The following is a 26,424-nucleotide window of genomic DNA, read 5'->3' on the forward strand; positions in this document are numbered from 1 at the left end:
ATATGATAAAATATGTATTTATTAACCAATTTAATAAAGTTGCATATTTAAAATAGTCTGTATTCAAAGTATAACTGGTTTTATTTGTATTGATTGTGTTTTTTCCACATTACATCCCAGGATAACTCTTTGCAGAAGTGGTAATATGCAGATTTTGTTACGCATTAAATCACTCAATTAAATATATATTTAAAAATATATATATAACTTAAAACAGTGCACACATTTGTTTTTCACCCTAGAATACAAATATGCAAACATTTTAACGGTTTATTGGTATTTAACATCAAATTCACACAGGTGCAAAAATACTTTATGCTCTCTTTTACTTGCATACTTTTACTTACGGACTACATGAAACAGATAAACAATGTTTTTCACCCTGCAGGAAGTCTATTTAGAAAAATAATTAACATATGACCATTGATTCTTGCTTATCATCCTGCTCTTTAACTTAGTAAATGTTTAACTTAGTTTAACTTGGTTTCTGAAATTTCCTGTGTTGATATAGGTTATTATAAATAAGGGATGCTCGGTATGTTTTGGCTTGAGAGGTGGTGACGAACCTGCTGTAAGACTCATTTGTTTCTGCTGCAAGAAAAATCCTTGCTGTGAGTATTGCTTCTTACGGGGAGAATTGTTGACAAGGACAAAAAAATCTAAATGTAATTTATTCAATTTTAAGAATAATATGTTGAGTGTTTTTGTGATGTCAGTGTCAGCTTAAAAATAAAATAAAACATTTTAAGATGCCTGAAAGAAATGGCAGGACTGGGGATTTACAAATTGGACAATGGACAAAGCTATCCTTCAAACTGTTTCCCAATAAGATCATTTTCACATCCAAGAAACGAAGGTGATGACAAAGTCACATGATCATAGAAATTCTTCTAATATCCTGATTTGGTTCTCAAGAAACATTTATTAGTATCAATGTTGAAAATAGCTGTGCTGCTTATTGTTTTTGTTTCATCATTATACTACTTTTTTCAGTATTCTAGCAGTATTATATTAATTTGAAATAAAAGATTTAACATCACTTGATTAACTGAATGTGTCCTTGCTGTGTTCATTTCTTTAAACAGTCTTACTGACTATTGTGGAAAACATGCCTACTCATAACATTTAAAATAAATAAAGCTGTTATTATTAAATAGTCCACTGTAATATTATTTATTTTTAAGGGGCTGGAAACTTGTAGCAAACAGAAATACTTTGGAAGAGAGGACATCAAAAAGGAAAATCATTTCAGGGTCACATTTTGAAGTGCACTCTGGGAAACATGAAAATTGACGACCAGAGAGTGCTAGCAACACTTTAGATGCTCAACTTTTTGTAAGAATGCTCATTAAAATTTTATATTAATTAATGTTTGTTTAAAATGTGACATTGATGGTCAATTTCTCTTTTAATATTCTGTATTGAACTTACACAAACACTTCAACGTACATTGCATCGTGTGGATAAGTATTTCTCAAGTTAGCCATATTTGACGTATTTTAAACCACCAAACTTATAGATTTCTACAACATAATTACTTATTATAATCTATTTCTGTACATAAATTAAAATGAATTAATAAATCAAGTATAATAATTAAAAAACACATTTGCTATTACATCACAGAAGGATTTTTCTTTTTTTAAACAGGTCAAACTTGAGGGTTTGGAACAGTTTGATAACATTGCATACATAAATGCTTCTGATAACCATTTAACTTTAGGTAATACAATATTTTGTACATTTTATATTATTTACATTTTGTATATATTTGACATTTCTAGTGTGAAATTGTTTGCATACAAAATATATTCTTATATATTTTGTTTCTAGAACCCTTCGCCAGGTTTTCTGCACTGAGGGAATTGGAGCTGTCACTGAACAGTCTCCATGATTTGGAAATTCATGCTGAAGACTTCCAGAAACTGGAGGTGAGTTTGCTTGAATGCAGGGCTGTGATCGTATTTCAACCTTGAAGGCTTTAAGCAGATGTCACATGGAATATTTTGATGATCAAAGAAGCTTGACATTATTTATTTGTTTCAGGTGTTGGATTTATCCTTCAATAACTTAACAGGAGAAAGTATATTAAATCTAGGCCTGCTACCATATCTGAAGGTGCTCCATCTGACTGGAAACCAGCTGCAGATGCTCCCACTCAATATGGCTGGACTTTATACCTGCCCTGGAGAAAAGTAAGTGCTTACTACTGTAGTTCCTTCACAAGACTAAACGTAGAATCCATTCACTGTAGTTTTCAGTGTCTGTATCATATATGTTTTTTTTTTTCAATAGCACAGAACAAAGTGTCTCGCTATTTCAAATGCTGGAGGTACTGATGCTGATCCAGGAGTGTTTATGAGCCTTGCTAATTTAAAGAGGTAAGCAAGCTTTTTGTAGAGGAATAGTTCTCTCTGGCATTTGTGGAATGTTTAAAAATGAATTTCAGTCATATAACATAAAAGTCACATTTAACAAGATATAACATTATCTCACTAGTCATCTCACAGTCATTACAATCAGTTATAGTCTATCAAGTTTCAGTTTTTTCATTCTTCTTGGTATAGACTGCCCTCTTGAGGCACAGCCACAAAATGTTCTTTTAGAATTTTATACAAAACAGTGCTGTAGCCCAAGTGTTGTAAATATGAATGTGCAGTGATTAAATGGCCCGGTTTTGTTTATAGAAATTTGAAGTCTTAAATTATAAACTAATAAATGAGGAAAATGCAAACAGGCAATGTAAGCTCACATTTTAAGAGACTGCATAAGTGATTCTTTCATTCTATTTTTCTTATTTAACTTTTTGTGCATTTAGACTTCGTCATCTCAACTTACAAGGAAATGACATCTCAGGAGTCCCATGCTTAGAACAGATGGCAACATTACCAGATGCCCAGACAGGCGTTATGCCACAGAGCATCGGACAGAATGTGGGCACAGTGACTTTCTCTGCCAGATAGACTCTGAAATCACAATGAGCCAGCAAAAACCAGAAAAAACATTGAAAGTAGGATCTGGTCTCTTATTTGTTATTTTCCTGTTTACATATGTCCATATTTTTTTAATCAATTTATCAGAGATCTTTATCAGAATTTTACAATCTAACTTGCATCTCAAATAGGAGGACAAAGTAAGGACAAGTCTCGAAATGCATTCTGGTTCCTCACAATACTATCCGAGAAAGAACGATGGATGTGCTCTGGGTCTCCGTATACCTTTTCTAGAACTTCGTCATCTGAATTTGGCCAACAATGAGGTCTGTTTATTGCGTGCTGGCGGTTAAAAAGCATTTGATTTGCTCCAAACATAGACAGCTGAATGAAGTCATTGAAAGCAGAGCTATTTGCCACTTCTTTCCTCTAGATAGCTGAGGAAGAGTCATTGTTGCCCGTGGCATTGTTTCCAAAGCTCAATGAGCTTGTTATTCACTCAAACCCCTTGACAACTCAGAGAAGTGGTAAGCTCACACATCCTCAGGCAAGCTCATTGTTAGTGCATTAAATCATCTAAATCTTTTTTTGTTTTTCAATACAGGCGATCCACCAATGCTGACCTGTTTTCTTCAAGACAAGCTGGGCATTAAGATAACATGCAAAAAACAACTAATCTCATTAAGCGACATATTGTACTCCCTAAAAGAAAGTGTCACAAATGTTTGGAGTTAGCTCTTTATATTTTTAAAGTAAATCCTTTCAGAAACAATCAAGGCAAATCAACATGCTACAGAAACGCTCTTCTCCAAGAAATGTACTGGACAAGATAATCCTCAACCCTTAGAGTATGGGTTAACTCATGTATTTGGCTTCTCGTCTCAAACAACCATTGACGACGAGGAAGACATTGCCATAGGCCAGGAGCATTTTGACTTGACAAGTGCAGACATATTCTGTGAGACGAATCAAAATGCAGATCCGTTCTTTGTGACAGGTAATTTTATTGCACCTATAGAAACTAGGAGTCTACATATGAAGATTTGTATGATATGTTAGAAGACTTTTTTGTTTTATTTAATTTTCCAGATTAATGGCTTAAATGAATCTGAATACCAAGAAGATCCAGATGATTCAAAGGAAACCGAACTGGAAAAATGCAGCAAAGCATGTCCAGAAAAACTGATTGGTTATGAAATCTTACTTGATGACACATCTGAGGCAGAAATGCCTGAGTTTTCTGATAGGAATTTTCCTGAAACTTGTTGTTGACCTCTTGCTTTGTTTGAATCAGTGCCGTTTGTTTGTTCGTGTTGTTATTGATTTCTCTCGACGCAGGAATTCAGCAAGCCATTAGTATTTTGGAGCACATGCTCAAGAACCTGCTTGTGTATAGAGATTCTGAAGCAAATCTGGACCTTCCTCAGAAGCCGTACACCGAAAGAGAGAAAAAGGTCATTCATCAGTTATATACAGTGCATTCAGCATGAAGACCCAATATCTATTATTAATAACCTGACAGAAACATTTGTTTCACAGATTCAAAATGTGCCTCCTTTGGGACCAAAGAAGTCGAAGGGAGAAAAAGTTGAGGAACTTCTTGCCCAAATAAAGCAGGCGAAAACAATAAGCAAAGTTCCATTAGGTAACAGATACTTCTTTTGTCATTTTATGGCAGGCTTTGAAATATATGTAGTCACTTATTTATTAAAATGACAAAACCCTGATGGAATCCAGTGTAATTAAGTGAGTCAAGACTAGTGATGCTATTCCAGCAGGAAATATTTTCCAACTGAGCAGCAAATAAATTTCATCAGCTAGCACAAACTAGCATGTTTTACAGGTCAACTAACAAACACACTGCAGAGATGTTATAATGATTGTTCAGCACTGTTTACTTTGAAATGCTCTATTTGGCTCTGCAGCTGTTCCTCTATTATTTAAACACTTAACAGATTGCTAGTGTGTAGGACTGCGCTGCATGCATTAACATCAATAGACTGATTGTGGATATGCCATCTAAGAAAACCGCCAAACTACTATTCAATTAACATGAATAGATATTTCTGATATTAAACACATCATTGGCCATAGAATGATATTAAATGCACTTTTATATGTTCTCTAGCCAGATAATGTACTTGAAGGAGGGAATGGTATTTCTAAGAGAGAATACGAGGAAGCACTGATGCTACTGAAGGACATGAAAAGGAAGCGCAGGACGGCTTATTTGAAAAGAGTGGAACAGGCAGCACAGATTGAGATTGAGATTATATGTAATCTAAACTAACAGGTGCTTTACTTTCAGATTTTTCATGAATGAGTTGGTTTAAGTTTGCAATAAAACACTATTAAGATATTGGAGAGATGGTGACAAATTGTGTGATCTTTGTGTTGATTACAATTAACAGTATATGTCATTGCTGTCAGATATATTGAGTTTGCAATACATTTATTCTCATCATGTGCTGAGAGTTTATATATCTAGAAGGGCATGTGTTTTACCTCACATTCTTCTTTGAAATTAATGGTAAATTACCTGAGGGATTGCCTTTTCACATCAAAATTTGGTCACTCACTATTCATTCATTCATTCATTCATTCATTCATCCATCCATCCATCCAAATTATTTAAAAAATAATTTTATCTTTATATATATATATATATATATGACAACAGTTAGGCTGTAGGGTCAACTTTTCAGTGTTTTTGACACAAATATGTGATGTTTTTTGGTCAGCTTGGGAAAAACGTTTAAGTTTTGAAATGTGAAACAACAACAACTATATATAGTATATATATTAATTTAACAATTTCAAAAAACTGATTTGAACTCCAACATCAATAAACATGTTAATATATTTAGAACAGGACTAACTACAACAATGTGTAAACTGCTCCAGAAAATAATTACATAATTCTTTACATCAATTTTATTACATAAAAGTTTTTTAGTGCATAAAATAGCTCTTATTAAATATTAAATAGACATATATCAGCAAAATATCAAATTTAATGTGCTTAAATCCATATACTGATACCGTGCAGCAGTTTTTTAACTACTGTCAATATTACACACCTTTTTTATTACTTTTTATTTAAAACATTTTTCTAAATAAAAAATATATCAGAATAATATCAGATTTGATGAGCTTGAAGCAGTTCACATTTTCCATAGCTCATTATTATTTCTCTCTCTCTCTCTCTCTCTATATATATATATTTTTTTTAATGTTTCTAAAATAATGTTTATACAACACAACGAGCAAGTTGGTTTTCCTGTAGGAGGCGCTTTAGATAAAAACCTAGAAGCGCTGCAGAAACTCCCACAGACCGTCGTAGTTATAAAGTGCGGAGAAGTTTGAGAAGACCAATCCTGCATGTCCACAGTTTCCTGGAATATGAAGAAAAGAATGACCTACTTGAAACATCTTTTCATATTGGTCATAATGCGATGCTTCGTTCAGGGTGAAACAGAGGCAATACGACCAGGAAAAAGTAAGTGACTCCATCAAAGAATATTTTATTGGTAACGTCAAATGGGCATCACACTTCGTTGCATTATTCTGCCAGCAATACGACTGTATTGAAAAGGCTGTGTTATGAAGTTATATAATACAAGTTCATATATAATGGCACTTTCAGTGTTTCATAGTCAATAAAATGATTGTCATTGCGTGAAAAGGTGTCTGTTATGTCCTTCATTAATATGTGTAAACAAGGATATTATTGTTATAGTTCATTTCAATAAGACAACAACAAAACCCAGTAGAATTATTTTATTTATTTATTTATTCGTCCTTTTCTCCATAAGGATGCCTTTTGGTCTCCCCAGCCATGATTGCTAATAATGTTGTAATTAGTCTCTCACTATATTTACAGGATTCAGTGAACATAACATTTTATAAAAACAAAATAAATAAAAAATATAACAAGTGAATTGTTATAATAATAACTCCCTAAAAATGATGCACAATATAATGTATAGCATACATAAATTGTAATAATGGCATCATCATCCTATGAGGATCTTATATTTTGTCAGCTTTGTTAGTAAGAGACCCTGTATTTGAAGTAAACAACAGTTTAATGTTATGGTGCCATCTTTTAGTGTAATGACTTTGAGAAAAATGGCTAAATAAACTATAAAGTATCAACCTTGTTTTATGTATAGAAAAAAAAAACATTTATAATTAATGCTATTTGTGAAAATCAAGTGATTATATGTTTGTGTTGCATACAGTGGCAGGTGTTTTCTGCACTTTTAAAGAGAAGACATACCGGCCAGGAGATAGTTGGCACCCCTATTTGGAGCCCTTTGGATTCATGTTCTGCATGCGCTGTACTTGCACAGAGGTACGTATCCAACTTCCAAGTCTAAAAAAATTACTTTTTAAGTTTTCATATGCATTTCATTTTTGTGGGGGTTTTCACAGGTGATCATTCATAAATTCACATAGGATTTAACGTTGCAATTTTCCTATACAGTCATGCATGCATGTAGGCGCATGCACATGTCAGATACACATACTATGTGTAATATGTCAATGTTTCTGTCTACATTCATGTGGGTGTACATATAGACTGGTCATGTGAAATGCAACAGCATCAAATGCCCTGTTCTGCGATGTGAAAATCCAGTGACTAACTCACAGCAATGTTGCCCTCGTTGTGCAGGTAAAACATCACACTATTCCAGGTCCCATTGTATATGTAAATTGATATGAATGATTCTAAAACGTTCTTATTTGAAATGTCTGATGGCAATTCTAATAATCACAGATGAGCACAGAACTCCTGCTGGTCTTCGGGCACCCATTAAAACCTGTAGGTATAATGGAAGCACTTATCAAACAGGGGAAACATTTGCCAACCATGAGCTTTTCCCATCCCGTCAGTCAAACCAGTGTGTCATGTGCACTTGCTCTGTAAGTATTTATTTATTTTTTTGTAATCATTATTGTTGCTGTCACTATAGTACATCAATGAACATAGGGATCTAACCTCAAACTGTTTAAAAATCCTTTATAATAAAGTGTTTTGAAAGACAGCATTGGAGAGCAGGTGTAAATATAGTATTTCTGTAGATCAAACAGTAGAGGGAAGCGCTAGCAATGCCAAACTCATGGGTTCCATGTATATATTCAACACAGTATAAGTTGTTTTGGATAAAGGGCTATGTTTTTAAATTAAATGTAAATATAATTCTCAATAAACCATAATGCACTCACCATATCTCCAACTATTTCCTGAAAATAGTGAATATATAGTTTCATTAACAGACACATAGACACAAAAAAAATCAAATAACAATGTTTGGTTTTAGGATCTATAAAAACATGCATAATGTTAAAAAAAGTTACGTCTCCTTCCACAGTTTCATATGTTATTGAGACATTTACTGGCCTGATTTTATATGAATTTTTAAAAAAGTCATTTATCCTTGCTTTCCCCCATGTTGTCAGACACTGATGTTGAGGTGCTGATTTTAATAATTTTGTCCATTTCTGATTCTTAATATTTTTAATCTCATTCTTTTCTATTTAAGAATGGAAACATATTCTGTGCATTGAAAACCTGTCAGCCCATTACATGCTCCTCACCAATTTCAGTCTCGGATACTTGCTGCTTAGTATGCAAAGGTAAGAATATACTTTATGTGCAATTTAGAGTATTTTAGATGTAAATGCTATTAATTTTGAAATTTGATGTTACAAGCTGTATTCATGTTTTAATTTCACCCCTGATTGTGGTGATTAAATAACATTGTCTCTTTTGAATAAACAGAAAGTGCAATTGATATCAATTCTGCATCATTTGAGGATGGAGGACAACAACTGAACAGAGGAGTTGTATGTATTTTATATTTCAGGGGACTCACTGTACTCTTTAACACTGTATCAAATATCTCTAAATTGTTCAAATTATCAAAACTTGACTTGTTTTATACAGTCTACTACATGCCTTTTGTGATCTGATTGATAGTTTATATATATATATAAATAAATCTATCTATCTATATCTAGCTATCTATATACACACACACACACACACACACACTTTTTTGTAATTCTAAAAAGTCTTTGAGGTGGAACCATCTTTTTCTGTGAATTTTCTACTGATTTTTTTGTTTAACGTAAATGTAAGAATAACGTTTATATTGTTGGTAACACTTACTGGACTGTAGCAACTTTACTTATTAGCCAGAAATATTTTTTTTTAAATTGTGAGTATCAAATATAATACATCAGGCTTTTGAGAAACATTTATTTGTACAATCTCTCAATAATTTTTGTATTGCATTGTATTATATGTTTTGCCCCCCACAATAAACACTACAGAGCTTTGCTCATAAAACTAGGCAGGTATAATAATAAATCATCTTAATAAGTCATATTATTGGAAAACATAGTGAAAACTGATATTTATAAGCAATTACATAGTCTGCTACTTTATCAGAATTTCATCTAACTTTTTGGCCATGTAAATATCATCAGCTGCAACAAATTGCATATTTATTGCTTATTTTGGCCTCTGAATAAAATTGAGGTGTTTTCCTCCTTGAGTATGAGCCTTCATATTCTGCTATGTCATACTATATGAGCCATTAAAGCCTGGTTATATATATATATTTTAAATGATTTAGTATGTCAGGTTTTACAGGGTTGTTTCATTGTTTTATTCATGCTACTCTATGTATTAGTCCAGAGTTACAACATTTGTTTTTATGTGTCCTGAAATACAAGAGGCATTCTGTGGATCAGTGTGCTGCGGATCAGGTCAGGGGTCGCTCAGTTAGGGCCACGCCGTCGACACTGCGGGGGTCTCTCCGAGGCCTCAACCTACAGACCCTTCACCTCAAAGGAGCTTCCGAAACTACTGTTAAAATTCTTCTACAGCGCAAACATCAGAGAGGTAAACTGTAATGCACCACTGATTCCAAATATCAAGAACTGCTCGTCAAAATCCAATGAAGTCACATCCTGTCAAAGTAATGAAGGGTTTCTGACTTTGTCTAAGCTTGTGTGTACAGTGGCAAGACGTATTCTCATGGCGACGTGTGGCACCCGGTGCTGGGGAAGGTCTTGGAGTGCATCCTGTGCACCTGCAGAGACGGCTTTCAAGAATGCAGGCGCATCACGTGTCCCAACCAGTATCCATGCCAACATCCCATAAAGATAGAGGGCAAATGCTGTAAGATTTGTCCAGGTAGGCATATGAGTGATATTATATTTGCAATGATTTAAACTTCATGGTTTATCAGCGTGTTTCTTTCAACTTGGTTTCCAGAGCTCAAAGCAGCGAGCAACAGGACGGAGTGTTACCTTGCTCAAGACAATAACAGTCTCCTGGTGTATAAAGTTGAACCCCCATCAGCTGCTGAGTCAGAAGATAAAGTACGGATGATTGCCATTGAGAGACAAGGAGCCACGGAAGTAGAGGTGCAAGTCTGGAAAACGGTTGGAGGTGATTCAAACAAGTTATAATATTGAGCATCAACAGGTTATGTTACTTTTGTGCAGTCATTCCAGACTATTTCAGACTTACAGTATTAAACACATCATTTCTATCAGTCCCGGAACAACCTATCGTTTAGGCTGAAAATAGAAGAAAAGATTCTTTCACTTTAACACATTACATCCAAATTCTTAGTCACTGACCTAGATTTTATAAATCAATTTCATAAATCTTTGCCGGTTCTCAGCTGCAAGATAAGGTTGTGTATTATAGCACTGGAATGTTTTTTTTTTTTTTATACGGTTATTTTTTTGTTAACATTTGTTTATGAATCAACATACAACAATGAAAATACTTCTGAAGCATTTATGAATCTTAGTTAATGTTAATTTCATCATTTCTTAATCGTTGTTTAAAATCAAAGGTTGCATCTGTTAATATTATTGCACACACCTGAGCGAACAAACTAACAATGAACAGTTGTATTTTTATTAACTAGTAAGAATAAAGATGAAAAAATACTTTAACAAACGTAATTGTCATTGTTAATGCTAGTTAATTCATTAAGTAACATTAATAAATGCGACCTTATTGTAAAGTTTTACCTTGTTTTTTTGTTTGTTTTTTGTTTTTTACCTCAAAACTGTCTTTTAATCTTTGCAGGTGTTTTGCATCTGATGGAGACAGGTGACGTTCAGAAGAAAGACCTCATAGACCATCCGGAAAATTACATTTTGCTGACTACATTAGATGAAGGTATGTTTAACTCTTTTCATTTCACGAAATTAGTTTTGCATTAGTCTAGAATTATTGCTTTATGAAACACAGAAGGTCATACAATACGCAGTACCACATATTTAAACATTCAACTGTGTATTTTGATAGTTAAACTGAGTTTGATTTGAAAACTTTTTTTTTTTTTTGGCGAGTAAAAGTTAAACGTATTCCTCTCCTTATAAGTCAACATACAGTATGATTTAAACAGCCCTAAAAACAAAGTCTAGGGATGAAACTAAATATTTGAGCTTAGAGTATTTACAGCTGCCAGGAAATATGAGAAGGTGAAGGAGACCAAAGGAAATTGAACATGTCTAACATGAAAATTAAAGAAAGGTTTTCGATTTCCTTTTTACAAATTTTCTGTTTAACTATTTCAGCATGTGACTCTTAATGCATTTTGTGTGCTTTGGCTGTCTTTCAGCTTAAATGCTGAACTGCCAGACAGACTTAGGCCTGTTTGACACGGCACGCTAAAGCAATCTGTACGGTTTTTGTCATATGTATTACAGTATTCGCAGAATTCACTTTTTTAGGTATAGATATGCAATGCTATAGAAGTCTGTTTCCGAATCAGGATAAAAAAAACAAAAAAGATAATTACAACTGTTTTATATCTCCCAGTCTGACTTTTTCTGTGAAGATTATGAGACTTCTAACATATTTATCCTTGAATTTCTGAGTTTATATTTCGCATTTCTTTTTTTCTGTCACAGAATACAATTGGTAATTGTGACTCAACTATTCTTTTTTCTCACAATTGCGAGTTTATATCTCACAGTTCCGACTTTATATCTCGCAATTTTCTGAGAATCTTTTTTTTTTTTATCTATGTTATGATCCCATGGCACAAACAAGCTTCCATACAATTTCCAAAACCCCAATTTATGCTGTTGCTTCGCTATGAAACATGCCTTTGCTGCAAAACTTCTGTAAGCAACTTAATTTTTCCCAGTTTGGATTGTCCTTTCTTTTTTATGTTGGCACAGACACTTGGAGAAAGTTCAAAGAAGAAGAGGACAAGCAGAAAGACTTGAGTAAGATTAGGAGCTGTGAAGACGGGATCAAGGAAGTGGTGAAGTACTTAAACCCTGAACAGCTGGACAGTCTTTGCACTTCTTAGTCTCCACCCTACTCTAACATTGTGCCATCCCAGTCTGACACTCATTTTATTACCAGAAGAACACACACACCCACACTCACACAATGTGCATGTAGTACAAAACCAGATGCTGGCAGCAGGTAGTCTAAAGATCTCGTTTATTACTATGAGTCAGTTTAGTCTTTATGAGTTTGACATCCCAGAATTCTTTCTGAGACCTTGTTTTATTTTTTTTCCAGAGGCCTCGAGGTCAGTCATTTTTCTTGCATTGTTGAAAAATGCATGTTTGATGAGAAAAGTGAGGGAATATATGCTATTTGGGTGGAATTATAAGGAAGTACGAGTTTAAAGCAATCATCATCATCATCATTAAAGGAAATGATGTGTGTAATTTTAGCAAGCATCCACTGTATGTACATAAGAGGAAAAACAAAGGATGATGTAGACAGCTTATTGGCCGGAATGCTTTTATAAAGTTGATGTAGGCCACATTTTTTCCACTGTTCTTAGTTATACGTTACTCATATATGTAACATGGATAAACTAAAAATACACTATTTATTGTACAGTCAAAGCAGCCAACATCTTTAATTCAATAGAATATTTTTCTGCCTATCTTCTATGCAGAAAATGTTTTGCATTGTAATGTATGTAGCGTGTGTTTTGATCTGATTATGTATAACTCGTATGCACTTAAAATGATGAGAAATATATTGGGCTGGTGTCCTGACTAACTAATATAAAATTGTATTGAAAGATTGCTTTTATAGACTGTTCTTATGTTCTTGTTTTTAAACAATATTTTGCTATGGAAGCCTGTTTCTGCCAAAAAAAAAAAAAATAGATGGGTGCAAGAAATTGGCTGAAAAACACAGGAAAAAAATGGCTTGAAAACCTGCGCCTGTGGAGCCGAGTCAGATAATGCTTGTGTTTGCAAATGGTTAATATAAGATATATTAATATATTAATTCTATATTAAGATATTAATAAGGACATATATAAATAGATATGGGGCTGCCAAGTCTTATGCATTCAGCATGAGACAGTCAGAATTCACTCAATCCTAACACGTAGACACGATGTAAATAAGATATTATGATTGCAGTTTAGAGAGCTTCATTGATTATAATGGAACATTGTGAGTTTGCGATAAATTGAAGTGAGTGACAGCTATGGAAGTGCTATTGGCTCGCTTTCTAGGCTATAATCAATTAAGAATTTGAATACATTCTTTTGTTTTTCATTCTGCTATCAGGACCAACGGCCACATACACTGTACATGCAGCAAAGTTTCAGGAGTGAAATGTAACCCACATCCCTCGTATAAATGTGGGATTCACTTTGGAAGTACCTTGTTTGCAATCAGGGTTAGTTGCTTAACCTATATCCACCTCCTTGATGGTAGGCAAGTATTTAAATTAAGTTGAAAAATCACTCCTCTTCATAACATAAGGGTCCGGTCCAACATATTACCTTTCCTCTATCTCATCCATTCTGCTTTTCACTTCCTGCCCTCCATCTGAATTTTGTGTGTCGTCAGAATCACGTGATTACAAAAAAGCTAAATTTTTCTCTGAATTCTGAGATTACATCTCACAATTCTTTTTTTTTTTCACCACAGAATAAAAAATAAAAAATTTTTTGAATTTTATCTCACAGTTCTGACTTAATCTCAAGAGTTTACGTCTTGTAATTGCAAGGTAACATTGCACAATCAAAATATAAAGTGTTTATATCTTAGAATTCTGAGTTTATATACTGAGAGAAAAAAGTCAGAATTGTGAGGTATGAAGTTGTAAGTACCTTTTTAATTCTTTTATTCTGTGGCAGAAATGGGTTTCCATATTATGGCCTAATGCAATAATTATAATAGGAAACTTTTTTGCAATAAATGTAGATAATGCTGGGTTTTTGCAGGCTTTTAAAGGAACACTCCACTTTTTTTGGAAATAGGCTCATTTTACATCTCCCCTAGAGTTAAACAGATGAGTTTTACCATTTTTGAATCCATTCAGCCAATCTCCGGGTCTGGCTGGTCACTTTTAGCTTAGCTTACCATAGATGATTGAATCTGATTAGACCGTTAGCATCTCACTAAAAAATTACCAAAGAGTTTCAATATTTTTCCTATTTAAAGCTTGACTCTTCTGTAGTTATATCGTGTACTAAGACTGATGGAAAATGAAAAGTTGCGATTTTCTAGGCTGATATGGCTAGGAACTATACTCTCATTCCGGCGTAATAATCAAGGAACTTTGCTGCCGTACCATGAGTGCAGCAGGCGCAGTGATATTACGCATCTGTGCTAAGCTAAGCTAAAAGTGCTACCGCCAGACCCGGAGATCAGCTGAATGGATTCAAAAACGGTACAACTCAACTGTTTAATTCTAGGGGAGTTGAAAAATAAGCCTATTTCCCAAAAAATTGGAGTGTTCCTTTAAGAATCAAACATCCATGTACTAAAGCAGGTCATTAGTTCACAGGATCATTGATACTGATGAGAAACTTTCATAATGTTGTAAATGAGAAGCAGACATGATGAGATGTTTACTTTGAGCTGGAACGAACAATCCGTTGGGGCATAAATGAGAAGAAACCTGTTGTGGCCCGTCATCATGACGGGCTCCTGACATTGTTTCTTCTTCCGTCGTGTTAATCACAATGAACCGAGACGGGCCGTCGAACCCAGATTGGGGCAGTTCAGGGAGTTGTGACTAATATCCCCTCTCTCTAGATCCAAAAAGCCCACTTTCCTCTTCTATCACAATGAGTCATTGTGCTGGCCGCACACAAAGTGCCAGACGGTGCTGTTCATCTCTCACTGAAGGCCTGACAAAATATTTTGAAACAGAAGCCCCTCAGTTGCAGACCTTAATAGTCACACAATGAAGCTGTGAATTATTTCCGCTGGCTGTTGGATCTAACAGTTTCTGGCAATTTGTTCTCTTTGAACGGCTTTGGAGGGAGACAAAGGGGATTTTACTGTGTGCTCCTATTTCATTTTCTCTCTTTGTGTATGTTAGTTTAAGGGGATGGTCGGACATCCCGTTTGATCCGTACGCAGGCCGTAGTTTCACAAAAAGAACCCTTTGTAATGTTGAGAACCTTTCGATTTTTTATGTCCGTATTGATTTTATGGAATCTGAAATGCTTTCAGCTCGGTGGGGTTCGATGCTTGCAAATTTGATTTTAAACATAGCTCCATTGGCACCTTCGCTTTTGGCTAAAGGTTTTTAATTCCCAATAAATAGCTTTCAGCTATGCATGCTTAGTCTTGGCTCTGGCAATCTGAACAGCTGGGGGCAGTCACTGGGTATAAATCAGGTGAATGGGTCAGTTCTCTGTGTGAGTTTTCCTGCTCAGCTTTTCTTCCCATTGTTGCATGTAAAAGTGTAAATGGACTTAGGTTTTATACCACTGTGATGTTCAGCAGCTATTTGAAAGTGCTATTTGCCTTTTTTCCCCCGCCATTATGGAGAGTAGCACGATGCATGCACTTTTCTCTGCAAGTAAACAACGCATGCGCATGGTGCTGCTGATGTAGAACATGCATGCACTACGCCTTGTTTACGTTCAGATCAAAGCACACGCATGCAGAATTGTTGAACAAAGTCGTTATTTTCTTTTTTATATTTTGTGCACAAAAAGTATTCTTGTAGCTTCATAAAATTACGGTTGAACCACTGATGTCACATGGAGCATTTTGTCGATGTTCTTGAACATGGGCCTTGAACATGGTAGTTGTGTGGAGGGTCAGAAAGCTTTCGGATTTCATCAAAAATATCTTGTGTTCTGAAGATCAATGAAGGTCTTACTGGTTTGAAACAACATGAAGGTGAGTAATTAATGACAGAATTTTCATTTTTGGCTGAACTATCCCTTTAAACATACTGATAATTCAAGTGTGCAAAAAACAAGATAAAAATATGGTATTTCAATTAAGAAAAATGCTTGTAAATGTATGGTGAGAAATAGTGTATACATTTATTTAAAAAATGGGCAAAGTGTGTTAAGAATTTAACAAGAACTCAACTCTTTTATAACATAACTATTGACTTCAAAAATTCAACACCTGCTGCATATGGAAACAAACTAGTTCTATATTACTTAAAAATGCCACAGCAGCAGGACAGATGCATGGGCATTAATTTGCATTATTTTAATTTTACTTAGTTTTTGCCTGTGCTTGCACATATCGAGTCAGTCATGAACAAGTGAATTGTTACTGGATACTCGCTCTGAGTGGATCATGAAATCTTAGAGATGTTGACTGGAGAACTTCTGTGATTGGTTCTGTCTAAATTAATTGTTCAATGCTATTTGCAAACTGATTCAACAGATGATTCAACCTGAAGTATACCCTGCTATCTTGTTTTAGAGAGTGTAGCGATTTCCACTGTTCAAAATAATATGGAATGATATTTTTTATCAAATGTGGTGAAGAAAGCATAATGTAGTGAAGTAAACATTTCTCAAAATAAAAGTAGTCTGATAAAGTACAAATAATTGAAAACTGTACTGATGTAAAAACTGTCCACCACTGTGAATATGTAATGTTTCTGCCTCTGAACTGCAGCTCTGCACGGCGCCTGCAGATTCACAGTCTCTAAGCAACTGAAACAAGATTCAAAGGGAGCTAAACTGTGTTAAGCTAATTAACTCTGATGGATTGGTTAGCTTTCATAGCTGATTAAGGTGTTCATGTAACCTGTGAATTAATGTGCCATCCAAATACTTCAGAAGGTTTTTTTGTTTTTTTTGTGTGGCCTTGATCGTTTCAGCCAATGATTTGAATCATGCTAAGCAAGCACTGAACAGCCTGTCATGAACAATCCAGTAAAAAATGTGCCTTTCCTGATCCCTACTGGAAATGGTAAGGACACCATTACTTATCAATGACTGTCATCATAATCATTTACTCACCCTTGTGTCATTCCAAACATGTATGTTTTCTTTCTTTCGTATAATGAGAAAGGAAATATTTTGAAGAATGTCCATGCTGCTCTTTTCTGTACAATGAAAGTGGATTTTGATTATGGTTGATTTCTAAAAAATCAACCATAATCAAAATGCACTAAATGTATGCTTATTTTGTGTGAGGAGCAGACTGAAATCACTAAGAGTTTCATGCCTTGAAAATCATTCACTTTCATTGAATGGAAAAGAGCAGCTTGGATCTTGCTATAAATAACTGCTTTTTTGTTTGACAGAAGAAAGGAAGTCATATGGGTTTCAAAAAACATGAGAGAGTACATGATGACCGAATTTTCATTTTGGGGTGAACTATTCCTTTATGATTATCCCTTCACAGAGGATAATACATTCTGCTAAACATTCTGCCAAAATTAAAGTATTATGATTATAACAAAAATTTACTTCCAAACAATACTAATTTAATTGAGAACAGACTACATGGCCTTTGCCACGGAAAACGGTAATTAAGCCACATCAGCCCATAATAGATGGGTGTCATATGGCCGGTTAACTAATATGACAGAATGATAAATGATGATGTGAAGTGTTTTAGAGATAATCAGGGCTTGTATTCATGCCAAGTTTAGCACATGTGCAGTGTTTCAATGCGTTCAGTGACATTTGCAATGAGATCACAGGCTCTATTTGGTAATCAGAAGAATCAGAAAAATACTAATTTTTGCTTGATTTCAACAAGACAAATCCAGATGTCAGGCACCCAACACCCTAAAAATAACCCCAAAGACATCAAATCTCAGAAAGGTGATGCATGCGCTGCCTCTTCCAATCATGTTCTGCATATTTTCCTGTTTTGACAAAGAACAGTGATCCTTCAGCCAAATGCATTTATATCATCCCGTCAGACGAGCGTGTGTAAAAATCTGCTTTCAATTAATACACAATGATTTATTATTTAAGAGCTCTGCATGAGAACAGTGAGGAGGATTAAAAAAATAAATCACTGCTCAAAGTTTGAGTTATTGCTGTTTGATGTACTTTGTTGGCGTTGATCTACAAAGCGAGACTCTCTCATGCCTGCGAGCTCTGCCCGGACTTAAAAGGCATCTTCAGAAATGCAAATTCTCTGTATTAATTGTTTTACACTTAATGAACTTTTATGAGGGTCTGTAAAAATTTCAAAAGGAACTTAAAATATCTTGAGATCAAGTACTTGCTTAATCGGTTATTTCAACCACAAACAGGGTCCATGTGCAAAAGGGAAGTGGGAGGAGTCACATGGGTAAATAGGTTACTAATTAAAATGTGAATATTCAGCAATGAGTGGATAGTGTTTGTCACATGTGTGAGATGACAGGATAGAAAAATCTACTAAAGCCCTTCTGATTTTGTCAGATATGTATTTTTACATGAGCACAAAAGACGGGAGCAAAATATGAAGCACTCAAACAATATTTAATGGCTTTGCAGAGTGCCCAAGGCCAGTTTGAATTTAATAATGTGGGTTCACTTGATATATTTTGAAAATGCCTATTGATTTATTCCACCTGGGCTGAAAAATGCATTCCACTTTTGAGAGGCTTTGCAAGAGCAATCTAATTGAAATCGTACGGTGGCCAAAAGTGTTAAATCGCATGGATGGATAGAACAAGATGAAAGTGAAGTGTTACACAAATAAATGTGGTAAATAATGACTCTTGCCACATTTATTTTTCTTTTATGGAAAATAAACTTTATTATAGAAGCTTGATTCATCTGTGGAATAAAAATATCTCACAATTTGGAACACAGAATAGCGACATACACAAAATTCAGAGAAAACAAATCTGAATTGTGAGACATTTTTTCTTGCAATTGCGATTTTAGGTCTTAAAAGAATTATTCAGTCTTAGAATTGTTTATATATCTTGCCATTTTGAATTTATATCTCACAATTCTGAAAAAGTTCAGTTCTCAGAATTGTGAGAAAGGAGCCAGAATTGTGAGATAATGAGTCCCAATTACCTTTACAATTTGGGCTTCCATACCTTTTTTTTTTTCCCTTAACATCACTTTATAGTAGCATTGTGTAATATCTTACCTCACCAGACGATGGCTGACAGGTCACCAAAATGTCTGTCATCACTTACTCACCCTCAGGACTTTTCCAAACCTGTATGACTTTCTGCTGTGGAACATAACAGATCATTTGACAAATCAAATATAGTCAGTGGGGTCCAGTGTTATTTTGGACCCCATTGATATGCACTGAATAGCCAAAAACAGTTCTTTAGAATTGTCTACGCTTTTTGGGGAAATACAAAAAGATTTGTTTTCTACTCCAAAAAATCACATTTAATTTGATGCAATTTATGAATGTATTTCTACACAAAATGTTTTTCCCCCAAGTGTATTTGCAGAAAACAAAGGGTTTGGAATGACACGAGGATGAGTAAATCATGACATAAATATCTAATGCAGCCAGTTTTCTCACTAGCAATCGGGCTGCAAATTGCACTTTTTCAATTAAATAGTTTTTTTTTTCATTGTTCCATTATTGTTGTGCATTAGTGGTTTATATGGAAACCAAAAGGATCCAAACAGGTTGCTGAACAAGTGCACCTTTGAAGACTGAAGGTAAATCTGGAAACAGTTAACCGCACTCTCCCGAAGTAACGGCGAGCCAAAACCATTGCTGCATTTTTCCAACGACAGCTATGCAATCGAGCAAAGGATTTTCTCAGACAATGAGGCACCTAAAATTTTAAACGGCTGTTTGATAAGGTATCCAGTACAGGCGCCTCACCCTATTCTACATCTGACTGCCCAGCGAGAGGCCTGCAAGGGTGAGCTAAGGGAACGAGCAAACACCTAACTGCACAAAACAACAAAACCAAATTGTTTTCCTTCACAGAATGCAGCTGGATAAGGTAATTAATGTCAAAAGTGTTGTTGTTTTTTTAACAAATGATCACATGATTATTCAATATACAAAGCAAACAGAAATTCTCACTTTGCTGGACCCCAACTTTGAAAGCACAATTACAAATGTTTTACAACAATATAAAGAACACTCTGTTCCTGAATTCAATCACACATTCAATCTAACTCAGATCTAAGTTTAGGAGCCTTTCCTCAGGGAAAAAAGTGAGTTTATGGGGAATGATGTCTTGGCACAAAATGCTCAATTTCACGTCTGTGGCACTGGATCAGAAGAGCTTGGACTGATTTTGATGTGCATTTCCAGAGGCATGCCTTTCCACACAGTAAGTTTAGTTTTGATAAATGGAAATGTCCAAGATCAACACAACTATGGAGCCAGAAACTGATGTCATGTAGAAATATGAAGCTCAGTGGAGAAAACAACTTGACTCACAGGAACCAAACAAGACAGCAAGAGAAAAACATTTTCTTGACCATGGACTTAACTAATGAATGTCTAAACCAACTGATATTTCTTTTACATGAATTTTAATACAAACAAAAAGAAATTATTTTATCTTTTGATTTATTATCCAGAAACATACTAAAAATAGACAGACTCCACAAACCTTACAGTATGGGAATTATTGGTGGTTGGCCATGTGCAGGTTGGTTAATAGTAAAGAAATCTGCTCGATCAGCAGGATCATACACTTGCATACTACAACAGTCAATCATATCAGGCCCAGAACTGAAATCCAGCGTGTGGAGTTGAATGGATAGTCGGCACAAAAGTGTTGTTCACGTAGAAGCAGAAATCTCCTGTTTCAATGTCTCTGAAGAGTGACATGACAATGAAGACTGATTTCCTCCTTACAGCATCAGAAGTGGTTCATGGGAATGTCACTGCTGAAAATTAAGTGCTTAAAGGGATATTTCACTCCAAAAAAATGAAGGCATTATTTCTTCATCCTCATGTTATTTTTCCCCTCTTTAATGGACAGATTTTATGAACAGAAAAAGACCTATGCAATAATCCTTTATGTCGTAGAACAACATTAGGCTGAGCATTTAACGACAGTTTGCATTTCCAGGTGAACTATTCCTTTAAAAGGCCATGAAAGAATAAAAAAAAGTTATTTCTTCTGGAAAAATCCCATAATGGATGGCTGTTTCGTAGGTTTGTTAGCAGTAGAGGTCTTCTGACTCTTTTCTTTTTTCTCTTCCTCTCTTTTTCCAAATGACTGCTTGAGTGAGCTCGAGTCTTTGGCTTGACTGTTGGGTTCAGGCTCCTCTTCACTCTCAGAGTAAGACTCGCTCACATAACCCTTCTCAGTCACTACGAAAACAGAAACATTGGTTATTCATAGTCAAGATGCATGTGGTGAATATAAGTGTCTGGTTTGGGGTCTATATATACACTTGGATTTACTCTGTCACCGTGATTTTGCAAAGTTGCCATTCTTTTTGGCTAAAAGAAAGGGCCTTAGGCAGCTTAATTAATATTAACAGCCTTCACATTGTGCTTATTATAATGTCTTAAATTACTGCCTCTGTACACACTGGGTTTTAGAACAATACACATTCCTGGCTACACTATAAATCTTGGTCTGGTCAACCATGTATAATAACAAACAAATAAAGAAGAAGAAAAAAAACATATGAATTTGGTTACCATACAATAAAAAAATAAATCCATTTCAAAGAGTTTTTGTGCTGAACAGACAACAGGCATTAAGGAATGTGTAATATTAGACACTGTGCTAAGTACGAAAATAATACCAGTGGCGCAAAGCTATAGGAATCAAACACACATTTGTGCTTTTGGTCTTCAAACACAAAGATTTCCTCCACATAAAGTCAAAAATAATCAGAAATAAACAGTTTCAGCAAAAATAGTTTGCCAGCCATCTGTATTTCTGTCATATAACTTATGATTTACCTATTGGTTTAAGAGTTTCTGTCGGCGCTTATAAATGATGTGCTTGTAAAAGTAAGGAGAGAGTTCAGTCAATGTTATGCACCCTGTTTAAAGAAACCTTTCATGCGAATTACCACAGAAAATAAACTTAAAACACACTGCATTGTCATATTTATTTCCTATATAATTAAACAGATGAGCAGAATCAATTGTATGTGGTAACCGACATAAATGCCACAAATTCTGTCAATAAAACAATATTTGCATTTAAACTAACTGTTAAAGACAATGGATTTTTTAAATCATTATCCTTTATATTACAGATATGTTGCATTTGATTGTTCACGTACGTGGAGCAGACCGATATCAATTGATATTTGCTATTTTTTTCAGCAACTGCTAAAACGTTTTTGTTTGACCAGCATTTATTTTGACATCGACTAGTCTTTCATTTTCAAAGCGCTAAGAATGCTTGTTTATATTATTTTAATTTACAAAATGTCAAATAAATACAAATGTCATTGCAGTAATTGTTAGTAATGTTTAATACCATATTTCAGCTTTATATCAGCTATCCTGCTCTCTTAAGATATTGGTATATCAGCCATTCAAAAATTGGAACATTAATCAAAACTATGGAAAATGCCAACTGAAATCATACTTACCAAAGGCACCTTCTTCATCAACAAATGTGTTAGACTTCAAAACACGCCTTCTTTTCCTCCTCTTTACCTCTGAGCTCTCCTGAACGAGTCAAGAACATAATCAATGACAATTTTACTGTATGGAAAATACAAATGAGGTGTGTGTAAATTAATGACTTGTATATCTGTTAGTCACAAGAGAATAACAAAGTGTTTTCCTTTGCAAAAAAACAGAAAAGAAAAGCATTTTGTATGAATAGATGACTCTTTTGGAATGGTCATGAATGACTTCTCTTGCGCCATCTATCGGCAATAGCTAACTTCCCATGTTAATCTTGACCCTACTGGTTTGAGTGACCTGGCATTTTGGCATGTCGAGTTTGAGGTGATACTTCCTGTAGGAGTGTTTGGAAATAGTTTCTAAAAAAGCTAGTAATTATTGGTGTTGGTAATGCTTACTTGGTGTGAAACAGGCTCTCTCTTCACTTGTTTTTTAGGGCTGGGAGCGTGTACATTAGGCACAGGTGGAGAATCTGGCACAACTGGAAGAGGGAAGAAGAGACGTGTCAAATATAAAAGTCTTTGTGTATATTATATTATATATATATATATATATATATATATATATATATATATATATATATATATATATATATATATATATAGAGAGAGAGAGAGAGAGAGAGACAGATAGATGGATGGAAGAAAGAGAAAGAATAAGGGAAGAAACAATGAATGTTATCAATTAGCTTTTGTTTGTCAGAGAGCAATTTTGACATTTTATTCAGCACTTTGCCCAGAGGGGGAACCCATTTCTTTGTTTTTCTTCATTTTGGGTCACAGAGCGCCTCATCTGGACTGATTCAAATCTGCCAAGCATGACGTGAACCTTTCTCCCCATGTTTTTCCCCCTATCTCTTTCCTACCCTCATCATCACTGCTGTCTGGCTGGGGCTTCTTTATCCGCCGTCTCTTCTTCTGCTGGCTCTCTATTTTCTCATCGTCACTGTCCACAACCTCAGGGCGCTTTGTTTTACTTGGAGAAAGCATATGTAGTTTTTAGTTCACATTTATGAGATGAGTATATATACATAAAAGCATAAATAAATTAAATAAAGTATAGATAAAAATTTACTTCAAAATGGAAAAAAGTAAACCTTACTTCCGAGTGTCTTGTGATTCAACCTTCAAAGCATTGGACACTTTGGATTGTTCCGCTTTAATGTCAATCTCAGATTTGGCAGACGTCTGTGACTTTGCAGTAGCCGATACTGTTGAGCTGCCGTCCGTCTCTTCTTTAATGCTTTTGTTAGGTTTTTCATCAGCCTTTTCTAAATTTCACAAGAAAATGTTTTGTTTGGTTTACTTTGTTACGCTTTGTTTCTTGCATTTTTTTTTTGGCAGACAAGAAAAACACTCACTTTGGGCAGACTTCCCAAAGAAGTTGCTCATTGGGTTCGCTTTGGAGGCTGTTTTGCTTTTTGATGTTTCAACCTACAACATATGAAACCATTATAAATTTCACAGAGTCTTGTGTTCCATCAACATTAAACTGTAGAGTTACACCCTTACCAGAGAAGAATCGTCTTTCTGCTCTGTTTTCACTTCCTTGCTGGATTCTTGGCTCTTAGAAGCCTTTTTGCTTGCAAACATTCCCATGATGCCTGCTGGCTGCTTAGCACTAGGTTTGGAGGTAGCTGAAGTGTTTTCATTCAAGTCAGGTTTACTGATTTCCTTCTCCGCTGGAGGGATCTCTTGAGCTCTTTGCAGCTCTGTAGAACACATAGGGACAGCCGCAGCACAATGTATAGCGCTGTACCTGAGGAAAGACCAGAAATATTAGATGTGTCACAACTTTAGCATATAATGCATGCATGTGACATTACAGGTCATATGAGTATCACTTACTTGTTGCAGTTTTTTAGGTTCTCCTTAACAGCATCATAATCTGTATTGTAAAGTGGTGAACTATCCTTCAGCTCGGCTCTCTGCACACTGTACACATGCACACTGATGGTCACGTCCATCTTTGCTTTAACAGCTGTTAAAAAAAATTCCTCTACTGAATATTTAAAAATGGAAATCACATTAAATGTTTTTTTTTATTATTTCCTATGTTTCCTCCTTATATTTCATTAATATATTTTATATTTTAAATTATAAAGATTAGCTATAAGTATAAATATAAGATCACCTATGTGAGATTAGAGAAGCCTAACATTTCTTAACCCAAGATTAATGCATTTTTGCCCAGTATTAATGCTTTTTGTTGTAATTTACAGATATAAATATGGTAATCTTACCATCAAGCTTGTCCTCACGTACTACTGACACTTTATGGCACTAAAAGCAATGGAAAACATTCAACTGCAGATCTCAAAGTAATGATTTTTCGGGAAACATTCATTTCACAAAGGTTAAGCAATGATCAGATCTCAACCCTTACCGTACTACCATTCTCAACACACTTCCCAGATACAAGGTAGGTGGCATGAAGGGGAGTCCTTGAACTTTCATTGCGTTTCTGCTGCAGGTAATGATACAGCATTCTGCAAAAACGTTAAATGAGCATTAGTTATTCAAACAGATCATGAAATGCGTGCAAAATGTACAAATACAAAATGTGGTGCCAATAAAAAGGACAGGACTAACTGTTTTGCTGTGTTGACGTGGACTCCAAGAGTTAAACTGAGCCATTTGTAGGTGACCTGCAAAAATCAAAATATAAACGCTGAATTGTGAATACTGCAGACTGAATAATTGACATGATAACTATAAATCTCATAATTTGTATCTTCAACTACACGTTAACAGTCAGTCAGTAAATAAACGATTTCTCCCTAGTTTTAAGTATAGTACCTTTTCTGTTCGCTTAGAGTCGGATTTGAATAAGTTAAGAAGCAACTTGGGATCTCGCGCATGTATTTAATTCACTAAAAACAGCCAACTCATACAGAAAAAGAAAATTAAGGGAAAGGAACGGCAGGAAAATCATTTGGTACAGGTATTTTTCGTGGTCCCCAACCCTGAACAGTCAAGTAAACAAGCATGCAGCCACATGTAAGCATTTTGGTAGCCTATATCAACCGACATTTTACATTTACGATGACAACAACGATATCATTATAAAAAAACAACTTACGATCTTATTTTGATCATTGACAAATTCGTCAATATTGTCTAAATACAGCTCATCCATATCCAGACCGACTGGCTGCTACTCCAAGTTTACGCTTGCGATTGAAAGAGTCGCCAAACGCGGGAACTGCTGCTGAACCGTATTTACTTCCGGTCACGTGGGCTAGAGCGTCGAATAGCGAGACATACTGCACAACACAACATGCTTTCTATCATGCTTTCGCCACCTGTATTTTATTATGGCCTGCGTCCCAATGTGCATACTATCCATCCTAAATTCTAAGTGATATTAGTTATTTCCAATAATATTTAGGGTGGATGGTATGCACATTGGGATGCAGGGATAGACTGGCAGTAGGTTTGCAGCTATTTCAATTGCTTGCAGGTTCTTGTATGTTCTTTTTATTCCACGAGCTCTTGTAGCTTTTAAGAAAAATGACCATGGTAAGCGTGATACCTGTCATAATTCCTATAAATAACGAAATATCTGTAACTTACTAACAGCTTTGTTACTACTGTAACTAAAACAATCCAACACGCGTTCAGATTTTGTATTTTATTTTGTGTTTTGTTTTATTTTCTATTTATTTTATTTTCCAGTGGTGCCAAGTAAAAAA

At 35.0% G+C, this 26,424-nt stretch overlaps 2 protein-coding genes and 1 pseudogene across 3 annotated transcripts; 2 read left to right on the forward strand and 1 right to left on the reverse strand.

Moving 5' to 3' along the window:
* The first annotated feature begins 762 nt into the window (after window positions 1-762).
* LOC306862290 (X-ray radiation resistance-associated protein 1-like) lies at window positions 763-5,223 on the forward strand (annotated as a pseudogene). The gene is made up of 11 exons: window positions 763-867; window positions 1,651-1,723; window positions 1,834-1,931; window positions 2,047-2,195; window positions 2,296-2,381; window positions 2,819-2,942; window positions 3,125-3,259; window positions 3,367-3,460; window positions 3,538-3,930; window positions 4,272-4,387; window positions 5,062-5,223. The product of its transcript is annotated as an X-ray radiation resistance-associated protein 1-like (transcript).
* A 1,112-nt stretch (window positions 5,224-6,335) lies between these two features.
* Window positions 6,336-13,036, forward strand: LOC306862585 (chordin-like protein 2; the record flags this gene model as incomplete). The annotated part of the gene is made up of 11 exons (XM_079405472.1): window positions 6,336-6,432; window positions 7,178-7,290; window positions 7,518-7,611; window positions 7,717-7,862; window positions 8,483-8,576; window positions 8,722-8,786; window positions 9,681-9,849; window positions 9,955-10,143; window positions 10,225-10,401; window positions 11,056-11,148; window positions 12,159-13,036. 11 exons carry the CDS (start codon window positions 6,336-6,338, stop codon window positions 12,290-12,292), a joined length of 1,371 nt encoding a protein of 456 aa, XP_079261598.1. The 3' UTR covers window positions 12,293-13,036.
* Window positions 13,037-18,922: 5,886 nt separating this feature from the next.
* Window positions 18,923-25,963, reverse strand: LOC306862926 (DNA polymerase delta subunit 3-like). The gene is made up of 12 exons (XM_079406033.1): window positions 25,812-25,963; window positions 25,322-25,377; window positions 25,116-25,218; window positions 24,973-25,012; window positions 24,578-24,710; window positions 24,242-24,488; window positions 24,091-24,163; window positions 23,832-24,000; window positions 23,596-23,705; window positions 23,129-23,211; window positions 22,691-22,769; window positions 18,923-21,443 (listed from the first exon to the last, which is right to left on the reverse strand). The coding sequence occupies exons 1-12, from the start codon at window positions 25,866-25,868 to the stop codon at window positions 21,241-21,243; spliced, it is 1,353 nt and encodes a 450-aa protein (XP_079262159.1). The 5' UTR covers window positions 25,869-25,963; the 3' UTR covers window positions 18,923-21,240.
* Between the last annotated feature and the right edge of the window lie 461 nt (window positions 25,964-26,424).

The sequence above is a fragment of the Barbus barbus genome, assembly GCF_936440315.1.
Source record: "Barbus barbus genome assembly, chromosome: 43".
NCBI classification, from domain to species: domain Eukaryota; kingdom Metazoa; phylum Chordata; class Actinopteri; order Cypriniformes; family Cyprinidae; genus Barbus; species Barbus barbus.